Source organism: Scyliorhinus canicula, chromosome 15 (assembly GCF_902713615.1).
Source record: "Scyliorhinus canicula chromosome 15, sScyCan1.1, whole genome shotgun sequence".
NCBI classification, from domain to species: Eukaryota; Metazoa; Chordata; class Chondrichthyes; order Carcharhiniformes; family Scyliorhinidae; genus Scyliorhinus; species Scyliorhinus canicula.
The window spans coordinates 78,710,636-78,731,573 of record NC_052160.1 but is presented as its reverse complement, the minus strand read 5'-3'; the positions used below and the strand labels follow the sequence as shown (position 1 = coordinate 78,731,573).

The 20,938-nt window shown below is 45.2% G+C and overlaps 1 protein-coding gene across 3 annotated transcripts in view; it reads right to left on the bottom strand.

The window, feature by feature from the left end:
• ipo9 (importin 9) overlaps positions 1-20,938 on the bottom strand; it is a 210,315-nt gene that overhangs the window by 128,687 nt on the left and 60,690 nt on the right. For all 3 annotated transcript variants that reach the window (XR_005463359.1, XM_038819399.1, XM_038819400.1), the window contains 7 exons: positions 16,315-16,401; positions 12,754-12,873; positions 12,017-12,117; positions 7,411-7,469; positions 5,774-5,925; positions 4,282-4,380; positions 2,522-2,628 (listed from right to left, as the gene is read on the bottom strand). Coding sequence is in view for 2 of the 3 variants with exons in the window: in XM_038819399.1 (XP_038675327.1) it covers positions 2,522-2,628; positions 4,282-4,380; positions 5,774-5,925; positions 7,411-7,469; positions 12,017-12,117; positions 12,754-12,873; positions 16,315-16,401 (725 nt within the window). In the remaining variant the exon portion in view is untranslated. The remainder of the gene's footprint in view (positions 1-2,521; positions 2,629-4,281; positions 4,381-5,773; positions 5,926-7,410; positions 7,470-12,016; positions 12,118-12,753; positions 12,874-16,314; positions 16,402-20,938) is intronic.

The window sequence follows — 20,938 nt, the reverse complement described above, 5'->3', positions numbered from 1 at the left end:
CAAGTTATTAAGGAGAACTGATATGGTAGACAAAGAGAAACTATTACTGCTGGTATAAAACTAAGAGGCACGGTGTAAAAATTAGAGTCAGGCCTTTCGGCAGTGAAGTTTGAAAATACTTTTACTCGCTGGGTAGCAGACTTTAACTCTCTTCTGCAAGCAGCACTTATGGCAGAACAAGCTTGGTTTAACCTTGACGGCAGCCTTAAAGAGGAGTTCATTGAATGTATCCGCGATAGTTTCCCAGAACAGTGTGTAATGAAACCGAGAAGAGAACAAGCGGTCCTAGATCTGGTCCTGTGTAATGAGACAGGATTGATTAATGATCTCATAGTTAGGGATCCTCTCGGAAGGAGAAATCACAATATGGTGGAATTTAAAATACAGATGGAGGGTGAGAAGGTAAAATCAAACACTAGTGTTTTGTGCTTAAACAAAGGAGGTTAGAATGGATGAGAGAAGAGCTGGCTGCGGTAGACTATGGTGAAACAGTTCACGAACAGTGAAGAACCTTCCAAGCGATTTTTCACAGTGCTCAGCAAACGTTTATACCAACAAAAAGGAAGGACGGTAGAAAGAGGGAAAATCGACCGTGGATATCTAAGGAAATAAGGGAGAGTATCAAATTGAAGGAAAAAGCATACAAAATGGCAAAGATTAGTGGGAGACTAGAGGACTCGGAAATCTTTAGGGGACAACAGAAAGCTACTAAAAAAGCTTTAAAGAAGAGTAAGATAGATTATGAGAGTAAACTTACTCAGAATATAAAAACAGTTAGTAAAACTTTCTACAAACATATAAAACAAAAAAAGAGTGGCTAATGTAAATGTTGATCCTTTCAAGGATGAGAAGGAAGATTTAATAATGGGAAATGGCTGAGGAACTGAACAGGTTTTTTTGGGTCGGTCTTCACAGAGCAAGACACAAATAATATGCCAGTGATTGATGGAAATAAGACTGACAGGTGAGGACCTTGAGACAATTATTATCACGAAGGAGGTAGTGATGGGCAAGCTAACGGGGCTAAAGGTAGAGAAGTCTTCTGGTCCTGATGGAATGCACCCCAGGGTACTAAAAGAAGTGGGTAGGGAAATTGTAAATGTACTCGTGATAATTTACCAAAATTCACTAGACTCTGGGGTGGTCCCGTCAGATTGGAAATTAACAAACGTGACACAACTGTTTAAAAATGGAGGTAGGCAGAAAGCGGTTAATTATAGGCCAGTTAGCTTCACTTCAGTAGCAGGGAACATGCTGGAATCTATCATCAAGGAAGAAATAGCAAAGCATCTGGATGGAAATTGTCCCATTGGACAGACGTACATAAAGGGCAGGCCGTGACTAACTAATTTAGTGGAATCTTTTGAGACATCGTGAGGTAGACCACAGGGAGCCAATGGATGTGGTATATCTTCATTTCCAGAAAGCTTTGGATAAGGTGCAACACAAAAGGTTGCTGCATAAGATGGTGCTAAGGGGAAACTAGTAGCATGGATAGAGGATTGGTTACTTCATAGAAAGCAAAGAGTGGAGATTAATGGGTGTGTCTCTGGTTGGCAATCAGTAGCTAGTGCTATCCTTCAGGGATCAGTGTTGGGCCCACAATTGTTCACAATATATAAAGATGATTTGAAGTTGGGGAACAAATGCAATGTGTCTGAGTTTGCAGACAACACTAAGATTAGTGGAAAAGCAAAAAGAGGATACTGGAAGTCTGCAGAGGGATTTGGATAGGTTAAGTGAATGGGCTAGGGTCTGGCAGATGGAATACAATATTAACAAATGTGAGATTATCTATTTTGGTGGGAATAACAGCAAAAGGGATTATTTAAATGATAAAATATTAAAACATGCTGCTGTGCAGAAGCACCTGGGTGTCCCAGTGCATGAGTCGCGAAAAGTTGGTTTACAGGTGCAACAGGTGATTAAGAAGGCGAATGGAGTTTTATCCTTCATTGCGAGAGGGATGGAATTTAAGACTAGGGAGGTTATGCTGCAATTGTATCAGGTGTGAGTGAGGATTGTGTTCAGTTTTGGTCTCCTTACCTGAGAAAGGATGCACTGGCGCTGGAGGGTGTGCAGAGGAGATTCACTAATTATGAAGGGAAGAAATAAGATAGATGCGGGGAGGTTGTTTCCACTGGCGGATGAAAGCAGAACTGGGAGACAAAATAAGGGGAATTAAATTTAGGACTGAGTTTAGGAGGAACTTCTTCACCCAAAAGTTGTGAATCTATGGAATTCCCTGCCCAGTGAAGCAGTTGAGGCTCCTTCATTAAATGTTTTTAAGAGAAAGATAGTTTTTTGAATAAAGTGGAGCTGAGTCCAAAAAAGATCAGCCATGATCTCATTGAATGGCAGAGCAGGCTCGAAGGGCCAGATGGCTTACTCCTGCTCCTAGTCCTTATGTTAAGGGAGTAAATCGCATTCTCCTGGTTACCTATGTACACAAAACTGGACACCTGACCTCACCTGCTGGAGGTTGTACCCCAAGTTCAACATGACAACAGCACAAACGTACCAGTGTACATTCCCATCACTCTTGGCCTGTTCTGCTTCCTGTAGGTGTTTAGTCGCGGCTGCTGCCAAGGCAATGGCACTCTCACTCTGGAAGTCACTTGCAACAGCCTGCCATGGGAATGAGAAACTATTAGTTCCCCTAGAAGAAAAAGAGAGGTTGCCCCTCCGCCACCCCAGGCCAGAGACCGGGATCTCTTCACCTGGGCCAGGTCAGTGGATGAAGTCGGGGCCAGTTGGCAGGGCCGGACCGCTAATCCTTGCCGCCGCAGGCAAGGCCGGACTCCTCGCTGCCGCCGGAAGGGACGGACCCTCACTGCAGCCGTAGCAGGCAGGGCCAGACCCTCACTGCCGACAGGGCGGACGCTCGCCGCACCACAGGCAGGGCCCTGTCTATTCTGGAAGCAAATGCAATGGAAGATATTATTTAAAATATCAAAACAAAAGCAGAAAACAAAAGCATTTTTTTCCCTTTGTGGAAACGGAAATTATATTGCCACGGGCTCACGTGAGATAAGAGACTTGCTTCTGCGTCGCCTTTCTCCCAGATAGTACCAGGCGTTTTTCACACACGTCAAAGGAGGAGGATGCAATTCTCAACCTTCCAACTGTTTTGGTCTGGGTCATATCCCCTTTAATTGGCTCCTCTTTGCCTGGCCGTTACCCAAAACTAGCAGGTATTGCCCAAGAGAAAGTACACAACCCACTGAGTACTGCACCTTTTCAGGTACTGGAATCCCAGTAGTATTCTGGGCATCAAAACCACAGAATATGCCTGCGTCTACAGATGGACCACGAGTAGCCAGCACAATCTAATTGTTGGACTGTGTGACAATGACAATGTTGAGAGGATGTTTCCTTTTGTGGGAGAGTTTTGGACCAGAGGCCATAATATCAGAGGAAGGGGAGATGAGGAGGAATGTCTTCTCTGAGGGTCTTGAATCTTGGAATTATTTACCAAAGAGAACAGTAGAGATTGGATCGTTAAGTATGTTCAAGGCTGAGATAGGGAGATTCTTAATCTGGAAATGAATCAGGGTTATGGGGATAAAGTGGGATTGAGGATCATATCAGATCAGTCACAGAATCTCAGCATAATTCAGCGCAGAAGAGGCCCTTCAGCCCATCGATTCTGCACCCACCGATGCATAAAAAACATGTGACCTGCCCACCTAATCCCATTTGCCTGCACTTTGGCCCAGAGCCTTTAATGCAAAGTGCTCATCCAGGTACTTTTAAAGGCTGTAAGACAATTCACCTCCACCACGCTCCCAAGCAGTGCATTCCAGACCGTCACAACCCTCTAGGTAAAAAGGTTTTTCCTCAAATCCCCTCTCAACTTCCTGCCACTGATCTTGAACTTCTATCCCCTCTTAACTGACCCTTCAACTAAGGAGATCAGCAGCACCCTATCCACCCTGTCCAAGCCCCTCAAAACCTTGTACACTTCGATCAGGTCGGCCCTCAATCTTCTGTGCTCCAGCAAAAGCAACCCAAGTCATGATCTCATTGATCCGATTGGCCAATTGGCTTAATTTTGCTCCTACGTCTTATGGGCACTTGTTAGCTTTCACAGTGAGCCCACTTCTGCTGACGGGTTTCATTCCAGCAGCTGTCGGGTACAGCTCTGAAGTGATGAAAGTTTAATATTGGAGTGAATATGATTGGCCCCCCATCTTCCAGTTCCTAAATATTCTGACATATTTCTGTCTCATGGACAGGTCAAAGCAGCACCGTGCAACTTAGCAGTCACCCTGTCCTCACCAGCAGGAGATCCTGGGCAGAAATTCGTACAGAATATGAGAAGGTGTCGTCATCCTCATCTTCCACAAACTGATGTGGATTTCCTGTCCAAACCTTAATCTGCAGAGAGAATAAACACAGGACTAAACTCAGTGACATGATCAATAAAAGTTACACACTGGCACACGTACAGTCCCTACTGTAAAATCTCAGCTCAAACCAAATAGTGCAGTACAACCGAAGATAGCATATTACAGAATGTGTTCAGTGACTGTCTGCCCTGTAACAGAGGACAAAGAACAAAGCAAAGCACAGGCCCTTAGGGCCTTCAAGCCTGTGCCGACCATGCTGCCCGTCTAAACTAAAATCTCCTACACTTCCTGGGTCCGTATCCCTCTATTCCTATCCTATTCATGTATTTGTCAAGATGCCCCTTAAATGTCACTATCGTCCCTGCTTCCACCACCTCCTCCGGCATTGAGTTCCAGACACCCACTACCCTCTGTGTAAAAAAACTTGCCTCGTACATCTCCTCTAAACCTTGCCCCTCGCACCTTAAAACTATGCCCCCTAGTAATTGACCTCTCTACCCTGGGAAAAAGCCTCTATCCACTATCTATGCCCCTCATAATTTTGTAGACCTCTATCGAGTCGCCCCTCAACCTCCCTCGTTCCAGTGAGAACAAACCAAGTTTATTCAACCGCTTCTCATAGCTAATGCTCTCCATACCAGGCAACATCCTGGTAAATCTCTTCTGCCCCCTCTCTAAAGCCTCCACATCCTTCTGGTAGTGTGGCGACCAGAATTGAACACTATACTCCAAATGTGGCCTAACTAAGGTTCTATACATCTGCAACATGACTTGCCAATTCTTATACTCAATGCCCCGGCCAATGAAGGCAAGCATGCCATATGCCTTCTCGACTACATTCTCCGCCTGTGTTGCCCCTTTCAGGGACCTGTGGACCTGTACACCTAGATCTCTCTCACTGTCAATACTCTTGAGGCTTCTACCATTCACTGTACATGTGTACCATTTCTCAAGACATAGAACATAGGGAATCATGAACCTTTTCCACTACTATTTTGCCTTCACTGTACAGCTCTCAAACCAGTTCTATTGCACCCCTGCCTGTGATGGGCACCTTTACATTTTGGTTTTAATATGAGCATTGCAACACAAGATGCATTATGGGATGGCTAAGCTGTTTCCAAATGGTGCACTTGACTGGCAATAAATGTTTACTAACATCACTAATAACATCAGCTATCCCAGGCAGGATCCAGCAATCAAATTCATCAAATTGAAGAGAAAGAGGTCAAGGCACTCGATTCTGAGAACTGCTGGGCAACAGATTAGTGCCCCCCCCCCCCCCCCCCTCTCCTTGTCACAACTGTGTGATGTAAATGGTTATTCAACATCTGCTGTGCCCACACTTAAACGTCCTGTCTCCAACTTCAGCTACTGATCTGCTTGTCCAGAGTGTGGTATAGGAGCTGAACCCTCCTCACCTGTTCCTCAGTGATCTGCATGTACAGGATGATGTAGTAGATGAGCTCAGGCAGGGCCTTCTTGACGGTGCTCTTAAACTTCCTGTTCTCCAGTAGTGTGTGCACAAACTCAAAAATATTGAACACCAAGTTTTCAAACCCCAGCACCTCACCTCAAAGGGGAAAAACAAACAGAAATCACTCAACCTGCTCCATCAAGAATGTCACTCACCAGATAGCAGGAATGGAGAGATCAGGTAGACAACATGCCATTGTCAAAACCATTGCTTTCCCAGAAGACTGCAGTTACTCCTACCTGCAATAGGGCAGCTCAGTGATGGCCAATTCATCAACACTATAGCCAATTCCAACCAGGTGGCACAGTAACACACCAAACCTAATACCAGAATGTGCAAAGTTCCACAAGGTCTCATGTCACACCTGTTCCACTCCCCATTGATCTCTCCTACACTCTTGCTGAAGTAGCTCTTTCCCAGCCCACTGAAGAGTCGAGGCAAAGATTGACAGAAAGGCTAAGATAGGCACAGACCATTGTAGCCATCTAAGATGGCCACCTGCAAAGGACCATGGGCATTATGGCAAACCCAGGACTCAGGCAGATACACAACCTATGTGTATCTAAAACCACAGGTAAACAAACCTGACCAAAACCCCCCGCTCGTTTACATTTTAATGGCCCATTTTCCCAGGACAGTAGAACTCTAAATCAAGCAACCGGTACAGCCATGGACTGATCGGTGCCACTCGCCTTACTCAAAGCACAAATGCCAAGGTCAATGACCACTAAGGACCCGCCCAGGTACCAAGGCACCCACCACTTTATTGGCCAAAATCGAAGAGAGTGATCAGAGCCCTGTCGAACTATTGGGTCCAAGGTTAAGGACCACCCCAAAGAGCACCACAAAATCCCAGGGGGATAAAAGATAGCACAGCCATGTGTTATGTCTCTCTTGGATCCGGCCTGTGCCTACCCAATTGCAACAGGAACAGCAAGCTAAGTTCAAGACCACGATCGCTACCTGACGGATGAGCCCAGCAGAGACAGAGGCACTTTCTTCGAACCAGCCAAATGAAGTCCAGATAACGGCCTTTATCCATCTGCACAGTGCCGGTCGCCTCAAAGTTAAGTATAGGTTATTATGGCTGATAGATGTGGTTTAACTGGTAGCAGATGTTGTGTTTGCATGTCGAGGTAACTCTTTTGTATGTAAATAAACCACCTTTTGAACTAACTGGTTGTGTGGTCATTTGATCGATATAAGGGAAAGGCCTGTGGTTCACAGAGATAAATAAAAAGAGCAATACCATTCAGCCCAACTCATCCCTGTCACTATTTACCCTTCACGTCACCAAATAGTTTGAATTATGTTTACTCACCCTATTTCCACATATGTTTAACATTGTCCTTAATCTACTTGCCAATCTACTCTTCAATCTGCCACAACCACCATACCTGGAAATGATTTCCAGTTATACAGCTCAGTAAATCAAAAGGTTTCACCTGTCCTCTGGTCTAAATCTGACATTCAGTCTATCTATGATCATCATTATAACTTGCATTCCAGCTATAATTTCTGGATAAAGTTAGAGTAACAATTTCTCAATGCTTAGCACAGAAATATGATGCGCCCACTTACCATCTGAATCCACTGGATCATCCACCTCTTCCATGTAATTCACCTCTGTCCTTACGTACGTGTCAATGTTAAAGAAAATAGCAAAAGTTCACCTACCTCACGAAGTTAGATTGCTTCAATCCCCTTTAGGAGTGCTGGGGGGGTTTGGCCAAGGGTGGTACCATGACCGGTACAGGCTTGGAGGGCCAAAGGGCCTGTTCCTTGTTGACACAAATGTCACAAAGGAAGCCTTTTTTTTGTCAATTATTAACCTCATCATAGCTTTTCCTTGCTCATGTTTAAAAATTGTTATAAATTTAGAACACCCAATTCATTTTTTCCAATAAAGGGGCAATTTAGCGTGGCCAATCCATCTATCCTGCACATCTTTGGGTTGTGGGGTTGAAACCCACGCAAACACGGGAGAATGTGCAAACTCCACATGGACAGTGAGAGCTGGGATCGAACCTAGGACCTCAGCGCTGTGAGGCAGCTAACAACTGCGTCACCGTGCTGCCATGGCTTTTCCTTGCTCAACACTGGGCAAGCTGTTTACAACAAAACTCACTATGGTCAGGGTCCTGAGAGAACACCAGTTGATGACTAGGCAATCATCCCAACAGCAAACCAAGTGTGAACAGGCCAGCTTCAAGGTGAACTGTTTTGAAACTTGCCACTGTGAACTACAGGTAACAGAGAGTACTTAATTGAAAACACTGTGGTAAGAAAACGACGACCAATCAAAAGCAAAAGCCAACTAAAGACAGTTCATAACTAAATTCTGCAAAACTTAATTTATATATGAATTATGAGTAGTCCATTCAGCCCCGCGAGCCTGCTACGCCATTTAATGAGGTCATGGTTGATCTGATAACAATAATAATCTATGTCACAAGTAGGCTTACATTAACACTGCAATGAAGTTATTGTGAAAAGCCCCAGTCGCCCACCGCATGACAGACACACAGACACAGGGAGAACGTGCAAACTCTGCACGGTGACACAAGCCGGGAATCGAACCTGGGATCCTGGAGCTGTGAAGCAAGTGCTACCCACTGTGCGCGCGCCACCCAGTTATTGCAAATCCGCATCTTGCCTACTCCCAATTACCTTTGTCTCTCTCTTCCCCCCCCCCCCCCCCTCCTTTGCTTACCAAGAATCTATCCACCTCTGCCTTTAAAATATTCATGATGTGGAGATGCCGACGTTGGACTTGGGTGAGCACAGTAAGAAGTCTTAGAACGCCAGGTTAAAGTCCAACAGGTTTGTTTCAAACCACTAGCTTTCGGAGCACAGCTCCTTCCTCAGGTGAACAAAGAGATGGGTTCCAGAAACATATATATAGAAAGTCAATCATGCAAGACAATACTTTGAATGCGAGTCTGTGCAGGTAATTAAGTCTTTACAGGTCCAGGCGGAGCAACTGGAGAGAGGGATAATCACAGGTTAAAGAGGTGTGAATTGTCTCAAGCCATGACAGTTGGTAGTATTTCGCAAGCCCAGGCCAGGTGGGCTACCCAGCCTTCAGAACAGCAACCATGACACCACACCACCCTGCCACGGCAATCTCTTCAAGACGTGCCAGATCATCGACATAGGTACCACCATCACACGTGAGAGCACCACCCACCAGGTGCGGTGTACACACTCGTGCGACTTGGCCAACGTTGTCTACCTCATACGCTGCAGGAAGGTTTGTCCCGAAGCGTGGTACATTGGCGAGACCATGCAGACGCTGCAACAACAGATGAACGGACATCGCGCGGCAATCGCCAGGCAGGAATGTTCCCTTCCAGTCGGGAACACTTCAGCAGTCAAGGGCATTCAGCCTCTGATCTTCGGGTAATTGTTCTCCAAGGCGGCCTTCAGGACGTGCAACAACGCAGAATTGCCTAGCAGAACGCCAAGCCAAGTTCCGCACACATGAGTACGGCCTCAACCGGGATCTTGGATTCATGTTGCATTACATTCACCCTCCCACCATTTGGACTGGGCTTGCGAAATCCTACCAACTGCCCTGGCTTGAGTCAATTCACACCTCTTTAACCTGTGATTATCCCTCTCTCCAGTTGCTCTGTCTGGACCTGTAAAGACTTAATTACCTTCAAAGACTGGCATTCAAAGTAACGTCTTGCATCATTGACTTTGTCTATATATATGTTTCCGCAACCCCCCCTCTTCATTCACTTGAGGAAGAAGCTGTGCTCCAAAAGCAAGTGATTCAAAACAAACCTGTTGGACTTTCATCTGGTGTTGTAAGACTTCTTACTGTTCAAAATATTCAACCACCTTTTCAGGAGGACAGTTCCAAAGTCTCTCAGACCTGTGAAAAAAGTTTGCCTCACCTCCATTTTAAATGGGTGACCACTTATTTTTAAACAGTGACCCCTAACTCCCACAAGATAAGTTAGCCTCTCCACATCCACCCTGTCAATACCCCTCAGGATCTTGTATTTCTATCAAGTCGCCTCTTACTCTTCTAAAGTCCAGCAGATACGAGCCTAACCTCTCCAACCCTTCTTCACAAGACACCCAACCCATTCCAGGTAAAGCTATTCTGAGCGGCTTCTAACACATTTACATCTTTCTTCAATTATAGAGACCAATACTGTACACAATGTTCCAGATGTGGTCTCACCAGTGCCCTGTACAACTGAAACAACCTCCCTGCTTTTGTAATCAATTCCCCTCACAATAAACAACAACATTTTGTTAGCTTTTCTAATTACTTGTATACCAGCATACTGCCCTTTTGTGATTCACGCAGTGGGACACCCAGAGCCCTCTGCATTTCAGAGCTTTGCAATCTCTCACCATTTAGATAATAAGCTTATTTCTTCTTCTTCCTGCCAAAATGGACAATTTCAAATGTTCCCACATTACAGTACATTTGCCAGATCTTTGCCCATTTAACCTATTTAATCTTTTTGTAGCCTCATGTCCTCCTCACAACTTACTTTTCTACCTACCAGGCTGTCAGACAGAGGATAAGCAGACCATTCAGCCCATCAGGTCTGCTTCACCATTCAATGAATCAAGATACAATCCTCAACCATCCCTGTACCAAAATAAAGCCAAGCTGCATGCCTTAATGACTATCGTCCAGTGGCTCTGACATCCATCATGAAATGCTTTGAAAGGTTAGTCATGGCACGAATTAACTCCAGCCTCTCTGATTGCCTTGATCCACTACAGTTCGCATACCACTGCAACAGGTCCATAGCAGACGCCATCTCCATGGCCCTGCACTTTACCCTGGAACACAGAGATAACAAAGACACCCATGTCAGACTCCTATTTATCGACTACAACTCAGCCTTCAACACCATCATTCCTATGAAACTCATCTCCAAACTCCGTGGCCTTGGCTCCTCCCTCTGCAACTGGATCCTGAACTTTCTAACCCACAGGCCACAATCAGTAAGGACAGGCAACAACATCTCCTCCACGATCATCCTCAACACCTGTGCCCCACAAGTCTGTGTCCTCAGAACCCTACTATACTCCTTATATACCTATGACTGTGTGGCCAAATTCCCCTCCAACTCGATTTTCAAATTTGCTGATGACAGCACCATAGTGGGTCGGATTTCAAACAATGATGAGACAGAGTACAGGAATGAAATAGAGAATCTGGTGAACTGGTGCAACAACAATAATCTCTCCCTCAATATCAACAAAATGAAGGAGATTGTCATCGACTTCAGGAAGCATAGTGGAGAACATGTCCCTGTCTACATCAATGGGAACAAAGTAGATAGGATCGAGAGCTTCAGGTTTTTAGGTGTCCAGATCACCAACAACCTGTCCTGGTCTCCCCATGATGACACTATAGTTAAGAAAGCCCACCAACGACTCTACTTTCTCAGAAGACTAAGGAAATTTGGCATGTCAGCTACGACTCTCAACAACATCTTCTTTATAATAAACAGACTATCACTTTTTCTCCAGCCCCTCTCACACCTTTCTCACTCCCTCCCGCTCCATTCCCATGCCCTCGATTAACTCCATCCCTCCTGTTCCTTTACATACCCTCCCTGTACCCCCGCTCCCCTCTCACGACATCCCTGCACTCAGTCCCCCTCGCTCCATTCCTGCTCCCCCCTCGCTCAATTCCAGCTCCCCCTCTCCATTTCCGCTCTCACCCTCACTCCATTCCAACTTCCCCCCCACTCCATTCCAACTTCCCCCCCACTCCATTCCAACTTCCCCCCCACTCCATTCCAACTTCCCCCCCTCTCCATTCCCGCTCCCCCCTCACTCCATTCCTGCTCCCTCCTCCTCGCTCCATTCCCACTCCCTCCCCCTCGCTCGCCCCTCCTTTCCCATCCCCACCCCTCCTGCTCCCTCACTCATTTCCCTCTCTCCCTCCCAACTCTCTTTCTTATTTTCCTTTGTGGTCATTGTCACATTGTGTGTGGGAATTTGCTGCAGAAATTAGCTGTTGCTTTCCCTAAATTGACTATTACACTTCAAAAGTATTTAATTGGCTGTAAAGTACTTATAATGTCCGGTGGTCATGAAATGCAAGTATTTCTTATTTTTCCCATTCATATCAGCACATATTACTTCTCCACATTTCTAAGATTTCAAGCAGAAATTAGGCAATGTTCGATTACAAGGATATACGGCTGCACTCTCAGTTAGTGTGCTCCACACGATTGGCAAGATCTGCTGCATTGATGAAACCATATGCTTCGGAAAATTCTTCACCAGCGCTGTCACTGCCTGTAAAAGGCACAAACAAGAGAAGTGGTCAGGATCATTATTGTGTAGCACAGAAAATCAGGAGTCAGGGTCATTACTGTCTATAATTACGGACACAATCAGGAGCAGGGTCAAAACCATCACGGTCTATAACACTAGAGTCAGAAGCAGGGGTCAGGGCCACTTCTGTGACACAAAAAATCAGGAGCAAGAGTTAAGGTCGTCACTTCTTTTTTTGCACACAGCATCAGAAGTCAGTGTTGTCACTGTCCGTAACACACTACAGAATCAGATACATGGTTTAGGGCTAGCAAGATCAGGAAGAGAATCGGGAACAGGTATTATGGCTGTCACTGCTGATAACGCACAGGGAATCAGAAACAGCAGTTTGGACACTGTCCTTAAGACACCCAGAATCAGGAAGAGGGGTCATCTTATCTGTAACAGAGGAGAAAGAAGATCAGGGGTCAGTCTCTGAGGGTCACTTTGAAGGTCAGGCATCTATGGATTTCCTCAAACCCAGGAATTGCGCTATATTATTCAGAGTATAAAACTGTTCTACTTCCATGACTAAAACTGAAGGAGATTATCTGGTTTCAAGAGCCCAAGCTGCCAGCACAAGTAGCAATGTGATGTCTCGTGCACCATACTACCCACCTTCAGAACCTCCATCTTCAGCCCACTGTCAGAGCTAGGGCCATCAGGCATCTGCAGGGCTTGTACAAATGCCTCAGTGAACTGCTGCACAACAGGGAAAATCAATGCCTTGGCTGCACCCTGAAAGACGTACAGAAATAGTCTTCAAATATAATACATCCCATGCACACAGTGCACACGCAGTGCACGCATAGCACACACACACATGACCCCCACACATACAAGACATCTATATTATATATAAACATTCCAGCCGCATTTAGAACCCATCCATATATGCGTGCAAAATGTATACATATCACACCTACATGTACATCACATGCATAAACATCACAAATGCACATATGCAAACCGGTACCGACATGTACACAATATAAGGACATCACAGAGTCATAGAAAAGTTACAGCACAGTAATCATAATAATAATAATAATCTTTATTATTGTCACAAGTAGGCTTCATTCACACTGCAATGAAGTTACTGTGTAATCCCCTGATGGCCACACTCCGACACCAATTCGGGTACAAAGGGAGAATTCAGAATGTCCAATTCACCTAACAAGTATGTCTTTTGGGACTTGTGGGAGGAAACCAGAGCACCCGGAGAAAACCCACGCAGACACAGGGAGAACGTTCTTTACTCAGAGAGTAGTAAGGGCGTGGAATGCCCTGCCTGCAACAGTAGTGGACTCGCCAACACTAAACGCATTCAAATGGTCATTGGATAGGCATATGGACGATAAGGGAATAGTGTAGATGGGCTTTAAAGTGGTTTTACAGGTCAGCGCAACATCGAGGGCCGAAGGGCCTGTACTGTGCTGTAATGTTCTATGTTCTACAGACTCCGCACAAAGTGACCAAAGCCGCGAATCGAACCTGGGACCCTGGCACTGCGAAACAACAGTGCTAACCACTGTGCTACCACGCTGCCCATCGGGGGCCATTCTGTCCATCTTGTCCATGCCAGCCCGAAGACACCCAGGTGCCCTTTCTCATCCCACCTTCCTGCACCCGGTCCATAGCCCTGTAGCATACAGCACTTAACAGTGCAGATCCAGGTACTTTTTAAAAAGAGTTCAGGGTCTCTGCCTCCACCACCAACTCAGGCAGAAAATTCCAGACTCCCACTATCCTCTGTGTAAAAAGGTTCTTCCTCATGTTCCCTCTACACCTTCCGCCACTCATCTGGAATCTATGTCTCCTGGTTCTTGAATTCTCCACCAAGGGAAACAATCCTATCCTGTCCACCGTATCACTTCACCTCATTATATTTTGAACCTCAATTAAGTCACCCCTCAGTCTTCTTTGTTTCAAGGAAAATAACCCCAACCTGTCTAAACTCTCCTCGTAGTTACACTTTTCTAGCCCTGGCAACATTCTTGTAAACCTCCTCTGCACTCTCTCTGGAGCAATTACATCCTTAATGTAGTGTGTTAACCAGAATTACACACAGTACTCCAGTTGCAGCCTCACCACTGTTTCATACAATTCCAACATTATAGCCTTACTTTTATATTCTACACCTCTGCCAATGAAGGAGAACATTCCTTTCTTAACAGCCTTGTCTACTTCAATTCTAGTGTACTTGTACACGAAGATCTCTCTCTTCATCGACCTTCGTATATACCCATTTATTGTGTTCTCCCTGGAACTGTTTGACCTCCGTAAATGCATGACCTCACACCTGTTAAATTCTATCTGCCGCTTGCGCCCACTCCACCAATTCATCTATATTATTTTGGAGATTATAGCTGTCCTCTAAACTGTCCACTACACCGCCAATCTTTGTGCCATCTGCAAATATCCCAATCGTGCCCCCCACATTCTCACCCAAATCATTAATATATTACAAAAACAATAGCGGTCCCAATGCCTGTGGAACACCAATTCCCAGCTGGGTCACTGTCTGTGTGGAGTCTCCACGTTCTCCCCGTGTCTGTGTGGGTTTCCTCCGGGTGCTCCAGTTTCCTCCCACAGTCCAAAGATGTGCAGCTTTGGTGGATTGGCCATGCTAAATTGCCCTTAGTGTCCAAAAAATGTTAAGTGGGGGTTACTGAGTTACGGGGATAGAGTAAATACGTGGGCTTCAGTGGGGTGCTCTTTGTAAGGGCCAGGGCAGACTTGATTGGCCGAATGGCCTCCTTCTGCACTGTAAATTCTATGACTAACATTTAACAAATATTAAATTACTCTTTTCAAGACCGGAGGCTATTTAGCAGTAATTATGAACGTGAAAACCTGGATACTGTGTAATTTTTTCTTAGGGTTTTCACAGCAATGCTCAAGTCCATTAAAGTGGAAGCTCTAGTCAGTTCAATGGTTTCCAATTGGCTGCAGTCTTTGCGGGTGGGGAAATCACAGAGCAGAATACTGACAGCAACACTGAATTTTTAAATTACACTGCAACTCAACAGACAGAAGAAAACACCATCAATTTTAGAGTAATGTTGACAACACGCCAACAGTTTCACCATCATTCTCACCATATAATACAGTCCATGACAAACAACCATATATATGGATAGATATACTGCATGCGTATCACACATGCACATACATGTGGTTATGTAGACAATGCAGTCATAACAATGTTAGCATTCACGTCGAGAGAGCTAGGGATATACTTCTGACGCTGTACAAGGCTCTGGTCAGACCCCATTTGGAGTATTGTGAGCAGTTTCGAACCCCGTATCTAAGGAAGGGTGTGCTGGCATTGGAAAGGGTCCAGAGGAAGTTCACAAGAATGAGCCTTGGAATGAAAAACGTGACATATGAGCGGTTGAGGACTCTGGGTCGTACTCACTGGAGTTTAGAAGGATGAGGGGGGATCTTATTGAAGCTGACAGGATACTGAGAGGTCTGGATAGAGTGGACATGGAGAAGATGTTTCCACTAGTTGTAGAAATTAGAATCCAAGGGCACAGCCTCAGACTCAAAGGACAATCCGTCAGAACTCAGATGAGGAGGAATTTCTTCAGCCAGAGGGTGGTGAATCTGTGGAACTCTTTGCCGCAAAAGCCAGCGGAGGCCAAATCACTGAGTGGCTTCAAGACAGAGATAGATAGGTCCTTCATAAATAGGGGGATCAGGGGTTCTGGGGAAAGGGCAGGAGAATTGGGATGAAAAACATATCAGCTTAATTCAATGGCGGAGCAGACTCGATGGGCAGAATGGCCTAATTCTGCTCATGTTTTATGGTCTTATAACACAAAACCATGGTCAGGGTAGAGTGTACTGTGCTATCAACTTGAGGCTGCAGTATTACATTAACGTCTAATATCAATGCCAGAGATATCCACTTTCCCTATCTTTCCTCCAGTGAATATATTAAAGTAAAGATAAGGAAGTTAACTCAATCACACTTCACAAAGGAACTGTTAATCTAGAGAAGGTATTGAGTCTGCAGACTGATTGCACCTTGTTTTGACTCATATGCGGACTCAGGGGATGTTCAAGCTCTAAGGTTGATGCCAGGGTGACTGCGATAGCGATGGTTGTTGCTTAAAAGGAGTTGGCCTGAAAAATCAAATGTGGTATTCCAACTTTAAACCTTTCACTTACCTTCTCAACCTCCTCAATTGCACAGATAAGATTGGCACATGTGGTGAAGATCTCAACTGCACGTGCTCTAGTTCGAATGCTGTAAACCTATGCAAACAAACTGAAATTAACATCTACAGCTTCATCTCCATTCACAATAATTTATCAGTTATTACAGATGAATTGTTGGATTTTGTATACTACACCAGAGTGTACAAAAGTCTGGAATAGCTATAGTGATAGGTTATTCAATAGTTAGGGACATCTGTGGCTGCAGAGTTAAATCCAGGTTGGTGTGTTGGTGCCAGGGTCAAGGGTGTCATTGAGCAGTTCCAAAGCACCCTGAGGGTAAAGGATGAACAGCCAGCTGTCATGGTCCACACTGGTACCAATGACAGATAGAAAGAGGGATGTGGGTCCTGCAGTCTGAATTTAAGAAACGAGGTAGAAAGCTCCAGATTTCTCCCAGTATCATGTGCAAGTGAGTATAGAAATAAGAGGATGAGACAGATGAATGCATGCAAGATGGTGCTGGAGGGTGGGGATTTCGATCCTTGGGACACTGGGGCCAGCTCTTGGGGAAATGGGGCCTATACAGACTGAGGGGGTCGCACCTGCACAAAGACAGAGTTCCTTGCCGGGCATTCTGCTGTGCTGTGTGGGAGGATATAAACTACTCGGCAGGGCTGTGGAAGCTAGGGAATAATATCAGAGAGGAAGCTAAGGGGCACAGAATACTTGGAGAAATAGACAGCACTCAAGTAGGGAATAATGAGTAAAGGATATAATAGAGTCTAAATCAGGGTTACTGTGTGCATATGTGAATGCACGGAGTGTGGTTAATACGACCGGTGAGTTACAGGTGCATATTGGAGCAGGAAGAAAAATGGCAGGGCTATAGTGATAGGGGACTCGATCGTAAGGGGAATAGACAGGCGGTTCTGTGGACGCAATCGAGACTCCAGGATAGTATGTTGCCTCCCTGGTGCAAGGGTCAAGGATGTCTCGGAGCGGCTGCAGGACATTCTTTTGGGGGGGGGGGGGGGGGGGGGGGGGGTGAACAGCCAGCTGTCGTGGTGCACATAGGCACCAACGATATAGGTAAAAAACAGGATGAGGTCCTACAAGCGGAATTCAGGGAGTTAGGAGTTAAACTAAAAAGTAGGACCTCAAAGGTAGCAATCTCAGGATTGCTACCAGTGCCATGAGCTAGTCAGAGTAGGAATGTCAGGATAGATAGGATGAATGCGTGGCTCGAGAGATGGTGCAAGAGGGAGGGATTCAAATTCCTGGGGCATTGGGACCGGTTCTGGGGGAGGTGGGACCAGTACAAACCGGACGATCTGCACCTGGGCAGGACTGGAACCGATGTCCATGGGGGGGGGGGTGTTTTCTAGAGCTGTTGGGGAGGGTTTAAACTAATGTGGCAGGGGGATGGGAACCGATGCAGGAAGTTGGAAGGTAGTAAAACAGGGACAGAAGCAAAAGGAAGTAAGGGGAAAAGTGCAAGGCAGAGAAGACATAGTCAAAAATCTAAAAGGGCGACAGTACAAGGTACAGTGACTGAGTGGAGCTCAGTGAATAGGCCCAGTAATAACAAAAGGAATAAAACTGGAGATGTTAAGATTCAAAACAGAGGAAAAAAAACCAACATAAGTGTACTTTACCTGAATGCTCGTAGTATTCGGAATAAAGTAAATGAGTTGATGGCACAAATCATCGTAAATGACTATGATTTAGTGGCCATTACTGAAACATGGTCAAAGGATGGTCACGACTGGTAGTTAAATATCCGAGGGTATCAAACTATTCGGAAGGACAGAGTGGATGGTAAGGGAGGTGGTGTTGCTCTGTTATTTAAGGATGACATCCAGGCAATAGTAAGGGATGACATCGGTGCTATGGAGGATAAGGTTGAATCCATTTGGGTGGAAATCAGAAATAGTAATGCGAAAAAGTCACTGATAGGAGTAGTCTATCGGCCACCAAATAGTAACGTTATGGTGGGCCAGGCAATAAACAAAGAAATAACTGATGCATGTAGAAATGGTACAGCAGTTATCATGGGGGATTTTAATCTACATGTCGATTGGTTTAACCAGGTCGGTCAAGGCAACCTTGAGGAGGAGTTTATAGAATGTATCCGCGATAATTTCCTAGAACAGTATGTAATGGAACCAACGAGGGAACAAGCGGTCCTAGATCTTGTCCTGTGAAATGAGACAGGATTGATTCATGATCTCATAGTTAGGGATCCTCTCGGAAGGAGCGATCACAATATGGTGGAATTTAAAATACAGATGGAGGGTGAGAAAGTAAAATCAAATACTAGTGTTTTGTGTTTAAACAAAGGAGAGTACAAGGGGATGAGAGAAGAACTAGCTCAGGTAGACTGGGAGCTAAGACTTTATGGTGGAACAGTTGAGGAACAGTGGAGAACCTTCCAAGCGATTTTTCACAGTGCTCAGCAAAGGTTTATACCAACAAAAAGGAAGGACGGTAGAAAGAGGGAAAATCGACCATGGATATCTAAGGAAATAAGGGGCCTCACGGTAGCATGGTGGTTAGCATCAATGCTTCACAGCTCCAGGGTCCCAGGTTCGATTTCCGGCTGGGTCACTGTCTATGTGGAGTCTGCACGTCCTCCCCGTGTGTGCGTTGGTTTCCTCCGGGTGCTCCGGTTTCCTCCCACAGTCCAAAGATGTGCAGGTTAGGTGGATTGGCCATGCTAAATTGCCCGTAGTGTAAGGTTAATGGGGTGATTGTTGGGTTACGGGTAACGTGGGTTTAAGTAGGGTGATCATTGCTCGGCACAACATCGAGGGCCGAAGGGCCTGTTCTGTGCTGTACTGTTCTATGTTCTAAGGGGGAGTATCAAATTGAAGGAAAAAGCATATAAAGTGGCAAAGATTGCTGGGAGATTAGAGGACTGGGAAATCTTTAGGGGGCAACAGAAAGCTACTAAAAAAGCTATAAAGAAGAGTAAGGTAGAGTATGAGAGTAAACTTGCTCAGAATATAAAAACAGACAGTAAAAGTTTTTACAAATATATAAAACAAAAAAGAGTGGCTAAGGTAAATATTGGTCCTTTAGAGGATGAGAAGGGAGTTTTAATAATGGGAAATGAAGAAATGGCTGAGGAACTGAACAGGTTTTTTGGGTCGGTCTTCACAGTAGAAGACACAAATAACATGCCAGCGACTGATAGAAATGAGGCTCTGACAGGTGAGGACCTTGAGAGGATTGTTATCACTAAGGAGGTAGTGATGGGCAAGCTAATGGGGCTAAAGGTAGACAAGTCTCCTGGCCCTGATGGAATGCATCCCAGAGTGCTAAAAGAGATGGCTAGGGAAATTGCAGATGCACTAGTGATAATTTACCGAAATTCACTAGACTCTGGGGTGGTCCCGGTGGATTGGAAATTAGCAAACGTGACGCCACTGTTTAAAAAAGGAGGTAGCCAGAAAGCAGGAAATTATAGGCCAGTGAGCTTAACTTCGGTAGTAGGGAAGATGCTGGAATCTATCGTCAAGGAAGAAATTGCGAGGCATCTGGATAGAAATTGTCCCATTGGGCAGACACAGCATGGGTTCGTAAAGGGCAGGTCATGCCTAACTAATTTAGTGGAATTTTTTGAGGACATTACCAGTGCAGTAGATAACGGGGAGCCGATGGATGTGGTATATCTGGATTTCCAGAAAGCCTTTGACAAGGTGCCACACAAAAGGTTGCTGCATAAGATAAAGCTGCATGGCATTAAGGGTAAAGTAGTAGCATGGATAGAGGATTGGTTAATTAATAGAAAGCAAAGAGTTGGGATAAATGGGTGTTTCTCTGGTTGGCAATCAGTAGCTAGTAGTGTCCCTCAGGGATCCGTGTTGGGCCCACAATTGTTCACAATTTACATAGATGATTTGGAGTTGGGGACCAAGGGCAATGTGTCCAAGTTTGCAGATGACACTAAGATGAGTGGTAAAGCGAAAAGTGCAGAGGATACTGGAAGTCTGCAGAGGGATTTGGATAGGTTAAGTGAATGGGCTAGGGTCTGGCAGATGGAATACAATGTTGACAAATGTGAAGTTATCCATTTTGGTAGGAATAACAGCAAACGGGATTATTATTTAAACGATAAAATATTAAAGCATGACGCTGTTCAGAGAGACTTGGGTGTGCTAGTGCATGAGTCACAGAAGGTTGGTTTACAAGTGCAACAGGCGATTAAGAAGGCAAATGGAATTTTGTCCTTCATTGCTAGAGGGATGGAGTTTAAGACTAGGGAGGTTATGTTGCAATTGTATAAGGTGTTAGTGAGGCCACACCTGGAGTATTGTGTTCAGTTTTGGTCTCCTTACTTGAGAAAGGACGCACTGGCGCTGGAGGGTGTGCAGAGGAGTTTCACTAGGTTAATCCCAGAGCTGAAGGGGTTGGATTATGAGGAGAGGTTGAGTAGACTGGGACTGTACTCATTGGAATTTAGAAGGATGAGGGGGGATCTTATAGAAACATTTAAAATTATGAAGGGAATAGATAGGATAGATGCGGGCAGGTTGTTTCCACTGGCGGGTGACAGCAGAACTAGGGGACATAGCCTCAAAATAAGGGGAAGTAGATTTAGGACTGAGTTTAGGAGGAACTTCTTCACCCA